This window comes from Electrophorus electricus, chromosome 8 (genome assembly GCF_041902795.1).
Source record: "Electrophorus electricus isolate QZ-2024a chromosome 8, ASM4190279v1, whole genome shotgun sequence".
Classification (NCBI taxonomy): Eukaryota; Metazoa; Chordata; class Actinopteri; order Gymnotiformes; family Gymnotidae; genus Electrophorus; species Electrophorus electricus.
In genome coordinates, this window is record NC_137504.1 from 15,548,201 (window position 1) to 15,569,448 (window position 21,248).

General features: G+C 37.1%; 1 protein-coding gene across 1 annotated transcript in view; it reads right to left on the reverse strand.

The window, feature by feature from the left end:
* Window positions 1-21,248, reverse strand: part of fstl4 (follistatin-like 4) — a 118,473-nt gene that overhangs the window by 29,119 nt on the left and 68,106 nt on the right. Inside the window, exons 5-6 of the mRNA XM_027011011.3 lie at window positions 7,856-8,040; window positions 7,250-7,370 (exon numbers count right to left, since the gene is read on the reverse strand). Of these exons, the coding sequence (XP_026866812.3) occupies window positions 7,250-7,370; window positions 7,856-8,040 (306 nt within the window). The remainder of the gene's footprint in view (window positions 1-7,249; window positions 7,371-7,855; window positions 8,041-21,248) is intronic.

Consider the following 21,248-nt stretch of genomic DNA (forward strand, 5'->3'; position numbering starts at 1 on the left):
ACATATACAGGACTTTGTCATTATATCTACCAGGCAAAAAACTATGAAATATGAAACTTCTGTTGTGGTGATTTGTAGCATTTATCACCCATCTTCATTATTTTGTTAAATGGTAACAAATATTAAGTCATTGTGTACTTTGTGGTAGTGATGTTAATTTAAACGAGTCAGCCAATGTGTCTGACATTCAAGTTCTAAGGTGTAGAGTTAAAAAACTAACATATATGAATATCTAATATCTAAATCATATTAACACAAAAAATCCTTAATAAAACATTCACAAAAAACTACAGCCATATAGTATGCAATAAACATTGCAACTGGACATTTTTATCACTGTTCCAATGCCTGTGTTAGAAGTAATTAGATTACTTATGTAAATAGATTATTAAAGTCTAGAATTATTAAAGACATTTTTTTATGATAAACACTGATACTTTTATACTTATATGTTATATTTACATTTATAATGTAATTTTATAATTCCTTATATATATGTTTCTGTTTCTATTTTAAAGCTCCTGGACTTTGTATAATAGTGCACAGTGCACTATTAAACTTTGCATTTATTTACCCTGACAAATTCCCCCATTTCATTTAGAGGTGGGTTTCTTATGTGGATCATCCAAGGGTCTTTCATACTTTAACTGCTTCAGGGTAGTTTGCTGATGTCTTTAATGGCTATCGAGCTTATCATGCCAACAGCATGTGGGCTTTGAACTGTGGGTGTGTGTTAAACATTTAAGATGCTACCAAAAATTAATTAACATGGTCTGTTCTGTTTTTTGTTCTTGACATCACTGTCAATAAAGCATTAGAACAATGTATTTTCAATGTCATAAAACAAGCCTCATATCTTCCATTGTTTAAAGACACAAATGTTAATCAAAATTTGATGTCAAGTACTTATGTCAAGTTTTGAATAGGAAGCAATGATTATTCTGGTTCAGTGTAATCTTATACAGCATAATAGCACAAGTCATCTTAGTGTCTTAGTGTCAGTTGCCACAGTAACAATTTGGAATGTTTGGATGACATGATGTTTTTTTGTTTTGTTTTTGTTTTCATGGAAAGATATGGGCAGTGAAGATGATGTTATGCCATGTGCACTTCTATGAAATCAAGTGTTTGTGCACTGACTGCTTGCAAAGACTGCTGTGCAGAAAAACTTGATATGCACTAAATCAAAGAGGCAAAATTCCAAACACACACACAATGTTTGACTGATATTGACTGCCATTGTTATTTTTGTTTTTTTTTAAGACGAGCAATGTTTGGGATAGTGTAGACCAATCAATATGCTTTTAATATGAGTTATCCACAGATTTCTGCACTCAGAACAATGCTAACAACGACTTTAGCCTTGGTGAGAAATGCTGTGTTTTACAGGTGCTAACACTAACAAGTTCCATTTTTTACACTGAGACATAATTATAATAAATGCTGCAGTATGATTGTTGTATGATGAATAGTTTCTTAACAGTAGTGTAGTACTGATTTTCTATTAAATCTACCTGCTTTACTTTAGGTTTCACAACATTTTTAAATGCATTAGCTCAATCTAAAACTGTAAAATCCATAAAAGTAAAGTTTATTTAGCAAGCTACTATCATGTGGAAGTTAGTATATGCCCTTACATTCAATATAGAAGAATTAATCTAAAATCAGTAGTGTGTAAAGAAAACATAAGTTACAACTTCTCACACTGAATGTTTATTAAAGGATATGCTTTTGTTGTCCTTCAAAGTCAGCCTTCAAGAGCTGAAGGACTGAAACCATGAACATCTTCCATGAACATTTCTGCACTTTGCCATCTTTATGATGGGTGCAACACTGGGGCACTTCATAAAGATCAGAGAGGGCTTCCCTATCCCTAATGTCTTCAGTGTCTTTGGGATGCACTAACCAAGGAATGAAGCAAAGCCTCAGGTCTCCAGTGCACCCGTTTGAAGTCAGGGATAACGTCTGGGCCTGCCGAAAGAGCGAGTGGAGGTGTGGTAATGAATTATTTTGTACTCACGGCCCCCAAGTTAGAATCCCGAGATAAAAGAAGCCCTCATGCTGCTACGTTAACAGCCAAGAGGATCCCAGCCAAGGCTTGGTGTGGATCCGGAGCCCCAGGACTAAGGCAGCAGCTTCAGGGTGTGCATATATATGAAGAGCATGGGGGGCTGGGTATGTGTGATATACTTTTGGGAAGAAAAAAAGGTTTAAATGATAATGGGGAAACCTTTTAAAGGTGCAGTCAATCAGTTGCTGTAGTATTACCCTTTGGTCTAAATAAATAGATGCTTTTTAATTTTAATTTAATTGCTTAATGTGTCACTAATATGTATTTGTCATTATTGGCCACTCCCTAGCATCCTATTGTCATGGCTTCCCAGTCTAACCTCACTGGTTCTGTTTCTCCATTCTTGATCCAGTCCTTGTTTTGGTTTTCACCTCATTTGTATCACCTGTGCATCGCTAATCCTCATTACCCTGTGTATGTAAACCCTGCCTTGTTGCTTGTGGGTTTGCTGGTCATTGTTAATTCCAGCCTACAATCTAGCCTCCGTGTATTAAATAATAGCTGGTCCCTGTTTGTCATTGTATGTTTCGCTTATTATTTATTCCTGGACTCTATGCATTGGCTCATCGACCCTGGACTGTACTAGTGACTCTGATTGTGGATTTCCCCTTAATAAATCTCACTCTTCCCAGTATATACATCCGCCTTGTGATTGTGCCATGTTACAGTATTATATGTATGTAAAACAAGTTCTTAGTAAATTCAGAGACAATGGTGTTTGGCTTTATTTTCTGGAGTTTGGTTTGTCCTGTAAAAGTCCTCTGGAAAATGACAATTTATGTTACTTTCACCACATAAAAAGTTAACTACAAATGTCTGGGAAATGTAAATACTTTCAAAACGCCTACTGTTCCCTTGGAGAAAATCTAACAAACTTAAACAGCTGTTCCTGCAGCCCGCTTATACATTTACTTTAATATTCTTGTAGTTTCAATCCAAATTTCTTTGCTTTGAAGTGTGATCAATTGACACTTCTAGGGGTCGCATTTTCAAGACTAATCTCACTTTAGAAATATTTTCAAATAGTGAAAATGCACAAACATCTGTCCATGTGGGGACAGCCCCACTGCTGCATTGTAAAGAGATTATGCAAGATTACAGTGCCACTGTTGCCATGGCAATGTTTCCCAACAAGTCCATATGCAGAGCTAAATGAATAGCAGGCTTTATTCTAGATGACAACTGCTTGGCCACACAAGCAAAGATGGACACAAGGAGGGCTTAGACAGACTTGAGTGGATGGGGACATGTGTCATATCTAGCCACAGGGTAGAGGGAAGGGTTTTAAAGCTTGAAGGAACTCTTTGACATGTAATTAACCAAACAGTGCCTTGGAAGCTCCAGATGCTGCCAATTTGCCACGAAGGCTAAGCCCACTGAGCTAAACATGGAACTGAGAAAGACATGCACATATGTGTGAGTGAATGCAAATGGGATTTGCTTAAGCAACTTTCACTGAAGTTCCTTAGTGTTGTAGGTTGAGAAATAGCATGCAGGTGAACCCAATACAGACATTAATGAAAAAGGGTGCCTCATGTTCTGACTATGTTTCAGATGACAAAAGAGAATGCCTTTAATGAGGGCAAGTGAGGCAGAGTCATTGTCTAATGGACTCTGCCATTGCTAATGTGGTCATTTGCACCCAGGAGAGCTGTTGTGATCTCCCTGTGATACGTGTGGACCTCCATCACCTTGAGAGAACTCCAAATGAGAAGATCGAGCACATAAGGAAAGAAAACAGGGTGCCATGAGCCCCCTACTGACCATGACTCTGATCTGTCCTCTGATCAATGTCTCTATCTATTCTCTCTCTCTCTCTCTCTCTCTCTCTCTCTCTCTCTCTCTCTCTCTCTCATATGATTTCTCTGTCACTCCATGTTAATAAATCACATTCTCTCTCTAGACAATAAAGCTACTGGTTAAGATGCTGATATCACAAAAGGTTGCAATATGCAAATGAAATGAGATGTCTAACAAATCACTTTTGTAAAGCTTTTGTTAAGATGAACTGTGGCATGTACCTGATTGAAAATAATGAAGGTCAGTCTTTGTAGACATGGTCAAGATGTGTGTCAGCCTTTAGACATGGCTAAGATGACCTGCTAAAGTTCAAAGCAAGCAACAGAATAGGGAAGAATGGCATGGTTACTGATGCTGAGTTTTTCAGGAATTGCTGATCTACTGGGATTTTCATGCACAACCATCTCTAGGGTTGATAGAGAATGGTCCAAAAAATAGAAAAAATCTAATAAGGGTTAGAGAAGAATGACGAGACTGATATAAGCTGATAGAAAGGCAACAAATAACCACTCAAATACCTCAACTCAAATAACCATTTGTTACAACTAAGGTATGCAGAAGAGCATTTCTGAATGTAGAACCCATCAAACCTTGAATAGATGGGTTACAGCAGCAGAAAACCACACCGGATGCCACTTCTGTCAGCTACGAACAGGCAACTGAAGCTACAATTTGCATGGGCTCACCAAAATTGGACAATAGAAGATCGGAAAAACATCACCTGGTCTTATGAGTCTCGAATTCTGCTATGACAATTGTATGGTAGGGTCAGAATTTGGGAAAATCAACATGAAAGCATAGATCCATCCTGCCCTGTATCAGTGGTTTAGGCTGCTGGTGGTGTCCTGGTGACCACATCCATTCTTTTATGGCCACAGTGTACCCATCTTCTGATGGCTACTTCCAGCAGGATAATGTGCCATATCACAAAGCTCAAATCTCAAACTGGTTTCTTGAACATAACAGTGGGTTCACTGTACTCAAATGGCAACCACAGTCACAGTCACTAGTCATCTCAATCCAATACAGCCCATTTGGGATGTGGTTCCACAGTAGATTCACATCATGGGTGTGCAGCTGACAAATATGCAGCAACTGTGTGATGCTATCATGTAAATCTGAGTCCAGATCTCTGAGGAATATTTCAAGCACCTTGTTGAATGTATGCCACAAAGAATTCTAAAAACAAAAGGGGCATCCAACCTGATACTACCAAGGCATAATAAAGTGGCCAGTGAGTTTGTGTGTAATACACACACACACACATATATTCATCTTTCTTCTTTCGAGCCAAGACAACCTGTGCTAATATGTCCTTTTCTGTTGCATCCACTTGATGAAGATAATGCATATCACCACTGCTGTTTATCTACCATCAAACATTACAACCAGGTAGACACAGGGTCAATCAATCACCAGGCATTTCCTCTCTCCCTCCTTTCTTTTGACTGCTAATTCACCTAAGCCTACTGGCTATCCTGTATGTAAGGTCACATTAGTCAGTGCACTTGTTCTATCTGTATCAGTAACAGGATGATTCATTTCCACCCAACTGCCAATATGTCTGTATATATTTTGGATGGCAATTCTAGAAGTGATCCATATGATAAGAACATATATGGTCTTGCGACGCAGGGACATCGCCATGCATGAAATACCAAGGTAATGAAAGGATAACTGGATATTGCAATCTTTTTATTTGTTTTCTTCTGTGTTCTTTTTAAACCACAAAAAACAAACAAGCAAACAAAAAAACAACAACAACTGAGAGCCAGCTATTACTGAAAATACAGGGAGTGAGTTGGGGTGGGGCAGTGGGGTACATCTAAGAGTGGGATTATGAGCTCTGCAGTCTGAAAGCTTTCTGGGCTACAACATTCAGGGTTCATTTCATCTTTTTGCCTGAGACATCCAGACCTTTTACAATCCTATAATACTTGTTCTGCGTGAGATTTCTTTTTGAAACCACACTAGATATACCTATCATCATATATTGACAACACAATATGTAGGCAGAGAGAACTTCAATAATTACAGTGTTCTATACTTGTCACTTTGCTCTCATGATTGTGGGGTACAATAGAGAATTGTTGCAAAACTGACAATATTTGGAGGAAAGTTGTTTCTAATAGTATTTTATCAAAGAAAACAAAATACAAAATATCATTCCATCATTTTGCTGACAAGGGAAAAACCTGCTATCTTCCCTCTTCACGATGCTTTAAATGTGTCTATTGACTGCAAAGGAACTAAGAAATGCTGAATAGTACTTTACTGCAGGCACTGTTTGATGTAATTTCTCTCCACCCACTTTTATGACAACCTAATGTCACCAAAGATCTGTCACCTAGCAGATTTTATGTCAAATACACATCAATGTTGACAAAACAGCTTTTATCACAGATGATGCTTGTTGGAATATGCACTTATTATATGTTTATGTCTGTTTATCAGTTGTCATGAAGGGTTTATGTAGGGTTTATGTCTGTTATGCCACTCAGTAATCTGTTACTGAATGTTGTTGCCTTTGGTACATTACCCACATGTGGAACACCAGGATCATACCACTTTGCTAATGACTTTCTCTGGAGATGACTTACTCACCACGATTCCAAATGACATCCTATGAAAAATCCCTATTCAAGCTCTTTTTTCTTCTCATAGCACAATGGTTAACCTTGAGCAGTGTCTGATCAACTTCATGTTTTATTGCTCTCTGCCCAGTCCTTCACTTTGTAGATAAACAACTAGAATGACCATGCATAGTCGAGGGCCAGTAACGGTGATGCTGATGCCCATCTGGCATCTTAAACAAAAAAACTGTATAATGGCAACAAGCAACCTCCCAGCGCCCATCACTGCTATGGTTAACAATTGGTGCTGTTATTTGACCTGTGTTTTTGTGCCACACTAGCTAAATTTCAGAAATAAGATTCACATGTTACAGTTAATGACTTGATTTATTTCCTCGCAAAACAGGAATGTAATTTCCGCTGTGGCAGCCTGCTCTTAAGTGCCTGGCTGATGTGCATTATTGGAGGTTCCTGTTTAAAACAAGTGAAGGGCTTTTGCTTTATGTGGCCAAGGAAATGCAATGGCACGGAATGATCTTCAGTTGCCATGTTGCCCACACTTTTCAGACACAACCGTTCAAATGTCATCACAGGCGTCGTGATTAGGTGCTATTAGTGCAAATAAGCAGGTGCTCACAGAGATGGAGCAAACTGTTCAGATGGAGATAATGACACCTATCTGAACAAAATATATAAATAAATAAAGATGTTTGTGGCAGGGGTTGTCTGATTGGGGATAATCTGGCCTGATCCAGGCTTGACCTAATGGCACTGAACAGCAGAAGCAGACTAAAGTGGAACATACGAAAGGCTGTGTAGAACTCTTGTAGGTTGAGGATGCCATCGTTGTTGTAGTCATCATAGCGTAGCAGGTCCTGCATGGTGCACTCTAATAGGCTGTCCTCTAAGTGCTTCTTCATGGAAATCTAGATAAGAATGGAATAAAGGCCAATCACAGACAAGCAAGTCTGAATAAAGAGTGGAAGACCACATCAAGAGGTATGATTATTATTATTATTATTATTATTTTATTTTTATTTTTTATTTTTTGCTTTTTGATAAAGAATCTACAGGCCATCCTCTCTGCTGGTGACTGCTAATTAATAAATAAATGTCATTAATCAAGAAAAGCAATCTATCTTTGAGACCACTGAGGCACAGTCATTGCATTACTTTGGTCTGAGCTCAGTGCACCATGCCATTGGCAAGTAGTAGGAAACAAATAAAACCCAGAGTAAAACCCAGGACGTTTCTGCTGAAAGGATGAGAACACAATTGCATTAAAATGAAAGTTTACTTACATTATAGTGCATATGTAAGATATTAATGTTTTAAAAATCTGTGCTCTAACATATTTACTTTTTAAAGAATAGTGCGCGCACACACACACACATCACATATAGATGATTACCTGTGCTAGTTCTTCACTGCTTATACGCCCATCGTGATTCATATCCATGTATTTGAACATGGTGTTAACCAACACCTTCCTCTGGTTCATTGCATTTGCAGGAGTGCCTTCTGCCACGCCTTCATGCTGCATGTTCAGCAACATGCCTTTGAGCTTGTTGTATTCAGCCATACTGCATGTATCCACTGTACAGACACAAAACAGAACAGATAAGTTGAATTCATTTTCTGGGAGCTGGCATTTCTTTACGCTGGGAGATGGTGATGCTGTCTCCATTAGCCAGCAATTTAATGTTAATGAAAACAGAAATGCACCAAATTTTAATTTCACTTCACTCAGGGTTCCTATTAATTCAATGTGATCTTAAAAAACTTAAAAAAAAACTTAAAAAAAAAAATATATATATATATATATATATATATATATATATATATATATAGATAGATATATATAAGGTATATCAGGAAACTTTGTAGTTTCCAGAGAACAGGTGGAATAGGGGATTAGCATTAAGGTTCCAAGTAGATTTGCATTTAATCCTGTGCTGTTTGTCAATGCTCACACTGATTAAGCCTGCAAAGAAAAAGAGATTGCCATGATTAATCAAGTGCACTGGCTGGGTGTTTATCCCTTATGTGCAATAAAATGATGCAGACACGCCCACCCGCTGAACTGCTTTTTAGTACTCGACGCTAGAGAGGAAGTGTGGTCTCTGTAACTGCCACTGTGGTTAAGGCTTGTATGACAGACAATGGGAGGGAGTGTTCACCAGTCCCCTCTGAAATGATGAGCGAGTAAGTATTAAAAGCTTCATAGGGATGAATAAATCATCAGGAAATATCCCTCCAACATTTGGAGGAGCCACGCTTCCCAGCTGTGGACTGGATCGTAACTATAGCAGAAGAATACAAAAAAAGGACAATGATGCATTTGGGTACTGGCCCATGTAATCTCAAACCGACAGTTTTAGTGTTACTGCATCATTCTGTTATTCCATGCTGATCACCTCTCAGGAGCATTATGTCCATAGTAAGTAAATGATGGGTGCGGTTAAAATGTCACAAATTATTGTGATAAATGTCTGGAGAAAAAAAAAGACTGAGGAAATGCAGTGTTAAATGGCCTTTAAATTGCAATTCTTACAAGCATTTAAAAATTCTATTCATACTTATGAGCAAGATTTCCCAGTGATTGACAAACCTACAATATGCCAACAATCATGGTTAGTGACTCTTATGTCTTGAAAAGTTTTTTTCTTATATATAGTGACATATAGGCAATAACACACAGCCTTTACAGTTACATTTTCATATTTGATCAGGCACATTCCTCTATTAGCATGACATTGGGATTGCGGTCAACTCAACAATTAAATTTTTTCCCTTCTTTCCCTCATTTATCAATCAATGATGAACCTAGCAGGAAGACAGGAAGGAATTCCATTTACACTTTTCAAAACTGGTAATGAAGTGCATTTATCAACTCTGTGTGTTATGAGAAAGGTCAACGGTGATATGGTACAAGTTGTTATGACATGCCATTAATCCAAGTCTTCAATTATCTCATTTTTTTCCACTGAAAGGTCTTATAACCTTTCTCTCTCTCTTTATCTGAAATGTTCATAAGTTCAAACATGCACACAGGCACACTGTACATATGCAATATTTTAGCATTTATATGCTCTACTGAGAATTACAATAATAGCTACCTTTGATTACTTAAGAGCATAAAAACAAAAAAGGTCTTTACTTGACACCAATATGGAGAGGTCTCCTGACTTTCCTATGTTCAGTTTAGACAAAGTAAGGGCTTCTTATAAAGGAAATTAAAGAAGCTACATAATTTGATACTAACTGTCATTAACCTAATAAAAGATGGGCTACTTGTCGCACAGAACTCTCTAGAATATGATAAACAAAAGGTCATTACATAAATAAACTTAACATGATCAAATGAACAAAAAACTGCTGCTGAAAATATTGAATGCTTCAGGCCCCTTTACAGGTACCAACTATCAGGCTGATAAAGTGTCTGAGGTGGAATAGTGTCATGGAGTAAAGCATTCCTACTCCCTCTCCACCTTCTCCAGTAATGTGTGTCATGTAAGGCACAAGTGCTCTATTTTTCAACAGTTGATTGATACTGTGTTCCAATAGCCTGGGTTGGATTCATTTCTGGTCTGAAAAAAATCTTTCATCCCTCTCTTGTTGCTTCCCTGTTGGCTCTGAAATTGTCCACAGTTAAGAAACCAGGAGAAGAACTCAGGTCAGGTTGTCTCAGAAGTGGATGTGTAAGGACTAGTTGTTTTTTTTTCTCAAAACCCTGCAGTAAATCCCTCTCAAGGACTATCTATTTGTGCTCACCTATTTCTGTTTGTTCATACCCTCAAACTACCTGAAATCTCTCTTGTCTCCAAGATACTTAAATCCCATGGACTTTTCACTATTATTATCTCATAAGAACCATGCCAATGAAAGACAAAGGTTGAATATTAAATCAAACAGCCAACTCTCACTTGGTGGTAAGGGAATCCCATAATACAAACTGTCTCTCAAATGGGAATGCAAATTTTTTTTTCAGCAAAAAATTGCTAGAGATTATGATATAAATACTACACTGCTACACTGTGAAAAAGCTTTTTACAGATGTGAAAGTGGCATTGATTTTTTTTTTTAACATTGTCACATCATGTTTAATGCTGAGGGAACTGAAGCTTCCAAAAACTCAAATAAATACTGTGAACTAGACAAACACATTACTAAGCATGTTACTAACTGAAAGCAGCAAAGCGTATGGTGCCAATACATGCAATCTTATACACAGTTACATGTAGCACATCAAAACTGTTTAAACTGTTAAGATGTTGTGAACATTCAGGATTACATTTGCATTCATCCCCAGTTTTGCCTATTTATTTAATCATTAAACATAGGATCATCCATATCTTTTAAACGTTAACTTCTCTTAACCTAAGCTTCAAAAATCGCAATGTTGCCGTGCAATATTTTCCTTTGCCTCAAAGTTTAGAGGCAGTCTGTTACACAGAGCATACTCCATGGTGATCATACACAACTGAAATAGCAATGACTTCTGATGGTGAAATCATATTATAAAAGCTGCAAGTGTGACAACGTGTGGTTCATTGTGAAAGCGGTTGAGCCCTAATGCTTTGATCCATTGTTTTTCTTTTTGGTTGGATCATGCTGACAGTGAAAGAGAGACAGTGCATGATGACGATGACCCTATGTGTGTTTGCACTGAGACAAAAAGCCATGCTGCAGAATGCTTATTTAGGAAGAGGAGGGGGAAGGCTGTGAGGTGAATGGGAATGAGCTAGAGACAAGATGGCTTGGCCCTCCTTTAGTGGGCTGCCGCTCACAGCAGAGGTGATCGATGCTCCATTGAATTTGCTCAAACATAGTTTTCAATTTTTGTCAAGTCCTTAACCAAATAATGCTAAGCCTGAAAACAATGAATGGAATTGTGATTTAACATGACCTTGTAATGGGTTGCTTTCAGAAAATGCTGACATGATAAGTAGATTCATTTTCACAGGGAAGTAAGTTAAAGATTAATGCAATAGTTGCTTTCATTTGCTATACACACTGAATATGCAAGCAGTGAAATGTCATTAAAGTGTATGACATTTCTCAGCTGGCAATCACACACATGGCCTCCACAGGACCAGAAACGTGGACATTACAGTGCAACTGCCCTGATGTTGCTAGCCAGTCAGCTCCTAGCCAGAATGCTGCTAGCCAGTCAGCTCTTAGTGTCATATGAAGGGATTCTAGGTTTTAACTAAGCTTACCTAAGTGATAAGCAAGCTTAGAATAGCAAAAGGAAATGAGCTGAAGAAACCAAAGAAAAATCAGTTTTTCAGACTTATGAATCATAATTTGAGAGTAGATCTCAGAATAGTTTTTTTTTTTTAACAGTTAAGCCACTATTTGGCTACATGAAAGAAATAATTGTGATTATCTGGTGGGAAGGGCTTTGGTTTCACAAGGCACAACAAAATGTATACATGTAACATAAAATCAGTATATATTATAATTTATATAAGTGAAGTTGTGAAAAAAGAAATTCGCAGAAGTACATGTATGTGGCCATAACCCTAAGCATCAGATTTCACTCTTGTCCATTTTGTATCTGTCCATCAACTAAACCATGTATCTCAACTGTGCCTCCTTGTAGCCACTGCCAAGATGAATCTCTTCAACATCACTCAAATTGCAGAACTGAGCAATGACCCTAATCAAGACTACAAATAAATCCCCCTTGATACACCAGCTTTATATGCACACTGCATTTCATTGAGCCCCACATCTAGCTGAAAACCATAGCCAGGCTGTCGCAAAGTAAACAGATTAGGTCTATGGGCCCCTGTCTTGATTACATTCTAAGCACAAATTTTATCTACCAAACCTGGACTCTACTGTACAATGCAGAAATATGTGGGCTTTCAGTAACTGATCCCAGACTAGGGGCCTTGTATCCCCAGGGGAGTTTAGGGTTTTAGATTGCTTGGTGTGCTGCTTCAGCACTGGCTGTGCTTTCACCATATCAAGCTGCCCATCATAGATCCCTAGAGTGAGAAGCTTGACCTTGAACTGGTTGGTTGGTATGGGAGGTAAAAAGAGAAATGGTTCCAACTTAAAGGTAAGATAAGTTAACCCATAACCCTTAAGGATGTAGCACACAAATCAATATTTAGTATGAAATAAGTGGTGATAAAAAGTTAAGATCCATGGTGGCCTGTGACCTACAAAATTCCTTTATTGAGTAGTGGAAGTAACATTGAAACATACTTCCTCTTCTGTTGTCATGGAAAGCCATGTTACTTGTTTTCCCATTGTACTGTGCCTTATGCTATTGTCCCAGTAGTGAGGCTGTGACCTTTGTGGCCATTCTTTGAAGGATAGCCACCAACTGACATTTCTGGTCTGTCACAGGGCACCATTTGTTTTTAACTTCCATGCCCTTTTAGTGTGCCTGGGAGTGTTCTTACATGTTCTGCATCTGAGGAGGTAATTAGCTTCACAATATCTGCAATTTTTTGTTCTGTGAAGAAGTTTCTTTTCATTACCACCACCAGTGGTACAACTGTTGCGCCCTGTTTCTCTGGATGTTACTGGGGTTAAAATAACATCTCTACCTGCTTTTCCTACAGGAATTTTCCAAATCCCTTATACAGTCTCTTATACTGGTACATAGAGAGATTATTTTTAATCACTCCTATGATTAGGTTTCTAATGCAGAGAAGACATATATCTTATACACTAGCTATTTTGAGTATATATGTTGCACTTCATGAATAAATATCCCAAACTGTTTTAAAATAAGTGGATTCAGATCATTATGTCAGGGGTAACACTTTTAATAGCCTGATATTCCCAACTACAGTTTACAAGTTACATTTACCACATACACTTCACCTAACTTGCATGTTTATGACACTTATGGCATGTTTATGCTAACTATGGAATATTTTTTCTTGTGTACATTGAATTCATATTAATTTTTGATAAAATATGGTAAATGGATGTTGAAAATCCCACAAGAGTTCAACAATAATGTAAGAATACATGTAATACATAAAGGGTCACCAAGGTCCATTATACTATAAAATTAGAAAGTATATGATAGTACTCAAGAGTATTTACAATATGTGATATTTCTTTTCACACCTCTTAACGTTTCTCACTGCTCTACTAATTAAAAAGGTCAAATGTAATATAATATTACAAAAGAATAATTAAATTAAATCAACAGTGAAATCAGCTTGTCTCAAAAGCATTTGGGGTCACTCAGTAAAGAAATCGTGGGACTAATGAAGACATTAAATGGGGATTTCACACCGAAAACAAAGAGGAGCACAAAATTGTGTAAAATATACCTGACAAAATCCAGAAATCTATGCATTTGCAGCCTTTTTATCTGGTTCTAAGTGGCAAGTCTTGTTAAGAAATGATTGCTTATATTGGCCATGCCTATCACATGCTACACATACTTGTCTGGATTTTTTTCAAACCAGCTGAGTGGGTATAATACCACATGGCAATATTCTATGTGAGCTCAACTTGATAGGCTAACCCTAGCCCTCTAAAAGTATCGGGTTATTTATATGTTTAAACTGTACACTTGCAGAAATATGTAAAAACCATATGAATGAACACTTATGTAAATGAAATGATCTTCTGTGGCTTATGAAATTATGAAATTCTGTGTCTTAAAATGTACTGATTGTCAAAGATAAAGGGTATTGGAATATTTTGAGAACAAGCTTGTTATGAAATGTAATACACTGACACCAGCTTGACATTATACCTTATATGACAAAAATATTAAATTATATAAAATTTCCTGAATAAAGTGATAAAATGGTGCATAAAAATGCAATAGCTCATAGCTTGGAACAGATGATTTATTGTGACCAAAATCAGTGTCAGTTTGATTTGTTACTGAACAAGGGACCTAAATGCTTACATGAATAATATGTGGACTAAAGGAATATGTTACCGGAATAGTCAATTCCTAACATCATTTCATAACAAATTCAGTCTTGTGAAAGATATAACAATATATTGAATATCAATGTAATGTTACCAACAGAAACATCTGGTCACCACTGCATGTTTACCCCAAAAACTATGCACACCAAAAAGTACTGTTTTTTTGTACTAGACAAGCCGAGTGATCAGAAAACAGCTTATTGCTAACACAGACTCTTTACATAACCGTTTAGCTCCTTACAAATTATTCTCTAAATAGGCTTTAAACATCTGAGCAAGGAATAAGATTGGCTCCACAACAGTTCCAGCCTACCGTGGTAAAAAAGGTGTGAGGAGAAGTGAGCTGTATAGTGCTTTCATTTTCTTCTCGGTTCCACTGACCATGACAGGGGTAGAGGGTACTACTATTTATTTTTCTTTAAATATAAAGAGTATTGCTGCATTTTAGTCATAAAAGACAGCTTCAATTTATATCCTGCCAGTCGGTACACACCACCACATGTATCGGTCTTTAAGATGCAGCATGCAGACTTTACCTTTTTTGTCTTTCTGTTTCATTTAGGACTGGGCCAAACTACTGAATTTCTATTACTAGATTTTTTTTTTTCATACACACTGGATTTGAAGATAAAGATGCAGCTGGTATCAAATCACATTATTTGATCCACTTCTGAACACATAATAAGGGTAACTGTAACCTGTTGGTTATTATCGCCTTTTCTTCTTTTTTTGTGAAAGTATTCATTTATTTTCCTTTTGTATTAATTTATTTTCTTTCTGAGGCCACATTATTCACACACTATGCATTTCAAAATTATCTGGCATCATAAAAAATAGTTGGAGGAAGAAAAAAAAACACATCAGAAGCTCTGAAGTATATTATTTAAAACCATGGAAAGAACACTACATGAAAATAATCTGCCCTTTAATTTCACTTCACACATATTTGAACGACATGCAGCATTTCCCCTTTCAATACTTAAACTCCCATTTATCTAAACAAACAGAAGTCACAGAAATAGCTGGGCTGGCTGCCCGACCCCATTCCCATGGTGGGCCTCCAGACTGAAAGTTTGATGTCAAAGCCATTAGTGATTACAGGCACTTCTCCTGCCCCACTTCCTCTCCCCCACTGTCTCCTTTTTCAAGCAGGTAAATAGAATGAACAGAAGTCATTTACCAGGGAACAGAACTAATGAAGGTGCAAATTAATATATCAACAAACACACATAACAGGGGCTCATACCATCTTGCACCCTGGCTTAATTATCCTATGTAGGTCAAACATGTCCCTCAGTGCCTGAGTGTTAGCAAATCCTTGCAGATGTTTATATACAGCCACAATCTTGGCACCATATTAAAATAATTCATTTAAATAAGAAAATAAGAAATAATTGTGATTGCTTCCCTGACAAGCAAACATGACTTAGTAAATACACAATTTTAAACACCAAAACAAATAAAATGACACTATTTAACAGATTTCTCCACTCCAACTACCCACTCTTCTATTCAGCAGGGCTACTCTATTTTCATCTGTGGATGACACAATACACTCTTAAAATGACAAGAAGCCTCTCTTTAGCAGTGCTTTTTTCAAGTGGAATGACATATTTAAAATCTGAGGTCTAAAACTATTAAAATACCCACTAGCCCTATGTTTCATTCAGATCAAGAACAGAATTCTTTCCCTTCAAGCTTGTCACTCACAAACAGTGTGTTTAAGATGTCGATGTCCCCTACTGTCCCATGAATTGAGTTTTGGAGCAGATGTGATGTGAACATTTTCCTTTCCCTTTCTTTTACTAGCTTTCTTTTAAACAGCCTTCCTCTCTTCCCATCTTTAACTGCAATGAAACTAGTATAATTTATAAGAGCAGTATGGGGAGAAATGTGGTACAAACTAGTGAAATTAACACAATTTTGCCTGGAGATAGTATGATCTTCTTCAGCCCTCCTGATCATTCACATAGCTAATTTGATGACAACACAGGAAGCTGGAGCCTATTGATGAGGGCCCTTAATTAAAAATCCCATATGATTTCAGCAATACATCTTATCTGTTTTATGACATATGTAGCTAAGAGAGATATCAAGAAGGTTCAAATTAAGTGATGAAAAAAACAAAAAAGACCAAATCAAATTCAGAATACTTTTATTCATCAGTTATGTTGCTTTCATGTCATTTATGGCAGAAAGTGTTATTATCTTCCTCCCAATCTGTTTCGCAGGCATTTTGAAGTCTTCACATAATTAGTCAATGGGAAAACTAATACATTAATAACACACACACACACACACACACACACACACACACACACACACACACACACACACACACACACACACACACACACACACACATCCAATTAACATGCCAAACAGAAGATTAAAACTACAGGTCTCTTGAGCAATGGGAATCAGTACAAATTCATAATGGTCTTAATAATGGTTGTATTAATAATTAATTTAGGCAAATGAGAGTGCGTGATCTTATCAACCACATGAGATACTTACATGACAGTTATATGTAGGTCATTGGAGATTTGCCCATCCTTTAACATGCTAAACTAGACAGTGACATGTTAAACCAAACAGTACACTCAGAGGACAATAAGGAATTCATCTTCAGCCTAGTTTTCATTAAATCCCTGCAATTCACTAAACTGTTTTCCATATCCATCATATCCACATTTTCTGATAAACCAATTCTTCTATTTAGAGGAGTGTAAGAAGACAATGGTTAAAATCTAGTTGTGTGTAAAACCAAAAGTTTTGATGAGACTTTAAAAAACTAAAAATAAAGAAGGTTCAGTATTCCAAAGTCCAAAGCAAGATTTTAAAAGACTTATCCTTTCATACTGATAAAGTGGTTTCCGAGCTAATAGATATGGAGGATAGATTGCAATTGCAAAGATTATGCTTTTTAAGTCCCTGCCAAAGCTTACACAGGAATGATGATGATGCATGCATTATTTTGAGGCTCAATACATGATCTTGGAAGGTTTTTTGTCAGATATTAATAAGCATATTTATTTTCATTTTGAAATGCTCTGAGACCATAACTAAAATTGTTAAATTGCTACATTACTAAATATGACCAATCTCCTGGACCTGACATGTTATGTCATACTATATGACTTATGCTATTTGTATTCAATTTATTTTATGGTGTTTTGTGGTATTTCTAAGAAGTAGAACTACTAAAATAGTTCAGATCAATGCTACAATTAGGCACACACACACACACACACACACACACACACACACACACACACACACACACACACACACACACACACACACACACACAGATTTATAGTTATCTTCTTATTCTGTATAGGACCAATAATAAATAAATTAATAAAAAAATAACCCAAACTCATGAAAATGGAAACAGTTTCCACATAGAGAATATGAGTAAACTATTACAATATGATGAAATGCTGTAAATGTGGGGGTTCAATTCAATTAAATTGTAATCTAATCTTCATCTAAGTCTTAACAAAGGTCCTTATAAAACATTGTCATTTTTATAAATTACAGGAACATTGCATCCTGTTGTAGAAGTGATTCATGTAGAACTGTTTGTATTTCATTTAGTTTGTATTTGCAGATTCATGTAGTTTGTATTTAGGGATTTTCAAAGACAGCTAATAAACACAGGCAGAGATGTTCAAAACACCAGCAGAGTAGATAATTATAGCTGGACCTATAACTGTAAACAAAGGAACAGGCTAGCAAGGTCAAAAACCCCAAAACATAAAAACAAAGAACTTAGACAAATATGAGAACTACAAATATGGTTCAGTAGAGTTTACTACAGAAGTATATGTGAGCATATATGTAGTATATATGTAGTAGTAGTCCTACGGAGTCCATGAAGGAGGAACAGGCTTAGGTCAACATAAGCCTCAGGTGCAAAAGGGTGGGACTGGAGCTGCACTGGGCCAATCCTGGGCAAAGAAACTAAGCATATTGTCTCCCTGGGTGGAGCCACCCTGACAAAAGGTCTCAGAACCTTATTCTTATTGTAAGATGCATCAGATTTCATCAGCCAGTCAACAGAACACTCACTGTCTGGAGTGTCAGGAATGTCAGGTAAGAATGCCATGAAAGCAGGGCTCTGAACTTCCACTGTTGTTTCCTCTCTCCCTCATACTCTGAAATCCTGCCACACTCCCTTATGCTGCAGCAGCTGTAGCTTTCAAAGGCCATCATTTTGTGAGCACTCAGGCTGCCAGAAGCCAGTCACCTTATGATTTAATAAGTCAGTGACACTTTAACTTTGCCAATGTTTTTTAATACCATGCCTGACACATAGACACACATGCACACACGCACACACACGCACAAACATGTACAAACACGCCCACAAAGAATTCTACTACTGTGCCAATTTGATGGGGCTGGCACAGACCCATATCTCTTGCAGACACTCACGTGCATACACACACACAAGCATAAACAAACACACACCTTCCTCTGAATAATGCAGATCTTGCTAACTCTCGATTAGGACCCTAGGGGAATTTTCCCAGATGCCTTTGCACCTGGTAATACATTTTCAATGCAGCCAGTTGTCACGCTTGTTTGCTTTCGTTTATGATCGCAAGTAAACCAGTTTAAGATTGCACTTTGATGCAACATGCCAAATCAATCTTAATTTAATACTAGCTTATTATTGCAGGTACTTTTGCCAAGTTTTGGTATCATTATTCACTATTTTATTGATCTGTCCTGGACATGTCTATACTCATATATACCCTTTCCTTGCCAAATATACCAAATTCCTTCCATTGGAAATATTTTCAGCCTTATAAATAACAATTATAATCTTAAATATAAGGCATTTGTAGATTTAAAGCAGCTATTACAAGTGTTCCTTCATTACAGACCAGTAATTACATAAATAACATAACATAATAAACTAAATGTGGCTTGTTTTTCTGCTGCATGCTTTGTTTAATGGAAAAATCTGCAAGGTTGCTCTTGGCCTAATTTTCTTGCATACAAAGTTTGTTTTTGACTGAAATGATCATTGACTGGCTCTACATTTAATCTACTCAAATGTTTGGTGTGTTAAAAAAGGGTTATATGAAGAAAGATGAAAGTTAGACAGTATTATAACAGAACCTGTATTTACAAGTGATAAGCTGATCCAGGAACAGTCCATCAGCAGGACACAGATTCCCTATTGTATTGTATGTGTTAGAAACCTAATTTGAGGTTGCACACACACAATTGCATATTGCTTTTCTTCATCAGAGAGAGGGGGAGGGAAAACCAGAAAGATATCTATCAGGCTTGCACAGACACAAACACACACACACACACACACACACACACACACAAACATACACAAGCATGCACACCCTTACTATGACACAGAGTAGAACACATGTTTGATGGTGTAAGGTTGCATGTGCCCATGTGTATAATACTCTCAGGCTGCTTTGTGGAGGGCCGAGAGGCTGCTCTGTAGAGGGCAGAGGGTGATGAATGAGCAGAGTAATGTCAGGCCCTCAACCAAGAAAACATAGACAAGGGCAGGGGGCTGATAGATAGGGTTAAAGGTGAAACTTTATTAATGATGCCAATGTCTAAATCTTCAGTTCTTAAACATGAACAAATATTCTTACACATATCACAATCTTTGATAGCAAGGTTCAAATTGCAAGTGGATGATTTCAGGTATAACAACAGATATACTGTTATACCTCCTACTTGAGATGAACCTTTTTGTCTTGTTAAAGTTTTTTCCCTTTCTCTACAATGAAGTATTAGCTATTGTAAACTTCACATTGTCCTGTGAATACTTCCCAAATGCTATGAAAATTGCTTTGGTTAGGCCATTGCTTAAGAAAGCACATCTTGATCTAGCAGTTTTCATTTATTCCAGGCCTATATCTAACCAACTATTTCTGAGTATATATTTTAATTTTTTATTTAGCTAAAAAAATTCCTGAACTCTTAGAATGTTTTTGAGAACTTTCATTCAGGTTTCTGGTCTAATAGTTTAGAGACCGCTATGGTCATTGTTTTAAATGGTCTGTGTGTGAATGCTAGTTCTGATTATGCATCTACTCTTGTTCTTCTTGAGCTCAGCACAGTGTTTGATATTGCTGACCATGATGTCCTGATACACAGACCAAAATTGTTCAAATCATACCTGTCTGTTTCAAATAGATGGTTTTATGTTGGTTTGGCAAGTATCCATTATGGGACTCTTGCCTTTCTCCCTTTATGTTACATCACGGCAGAAATAAACTGTTAAAATTGGTGTCACGGCATGCCCCCCACTCCTAGACTCCTCTCCGTGTGTGTGTGTGTGTGTGTGTGTCTATCATCACATCCTCACCTTGTTAACTGATCATGTGTCACACCTGTCCTTAGTTATGTTCGTTGTTAGCAAATGTGTTTAAACCCCTCTTGTACTGCTGTTTTTTGTCGGTGTTTGAGCCCATGTGTACCACACAACGTATCTAGCCAGTGTTTTCTAGCTATGCTGTTCGCTACATTGATTCAGTTTAGTGTGTTTTGATCTATTCTTTGTGTTTTGGTTTCAGTTTTGTTTGTTGTTAAAAAAACATTTTTTGTTGCGGTGACTTGCCTCGGCATCCCACATCCTCGTCACGTCTTGTCACAATTAGCTTTTTATAGCTAAGCTGATAACATGGTGATTTCATTTGTTGATATTTCGATAGATAATTTGATAGATCTGAATGGATTTCACACTCTTTATAGTTAAACCAGGACTAGGATATAAAAACTAGGATATAAAATATTGGAGATCTCGCTTGGTCTTCTAACCCTGTGCCTGTCATTTTCTTTGAACAGAAAGTCACGTACCCACTGACATATTGTCCTCAGGCACC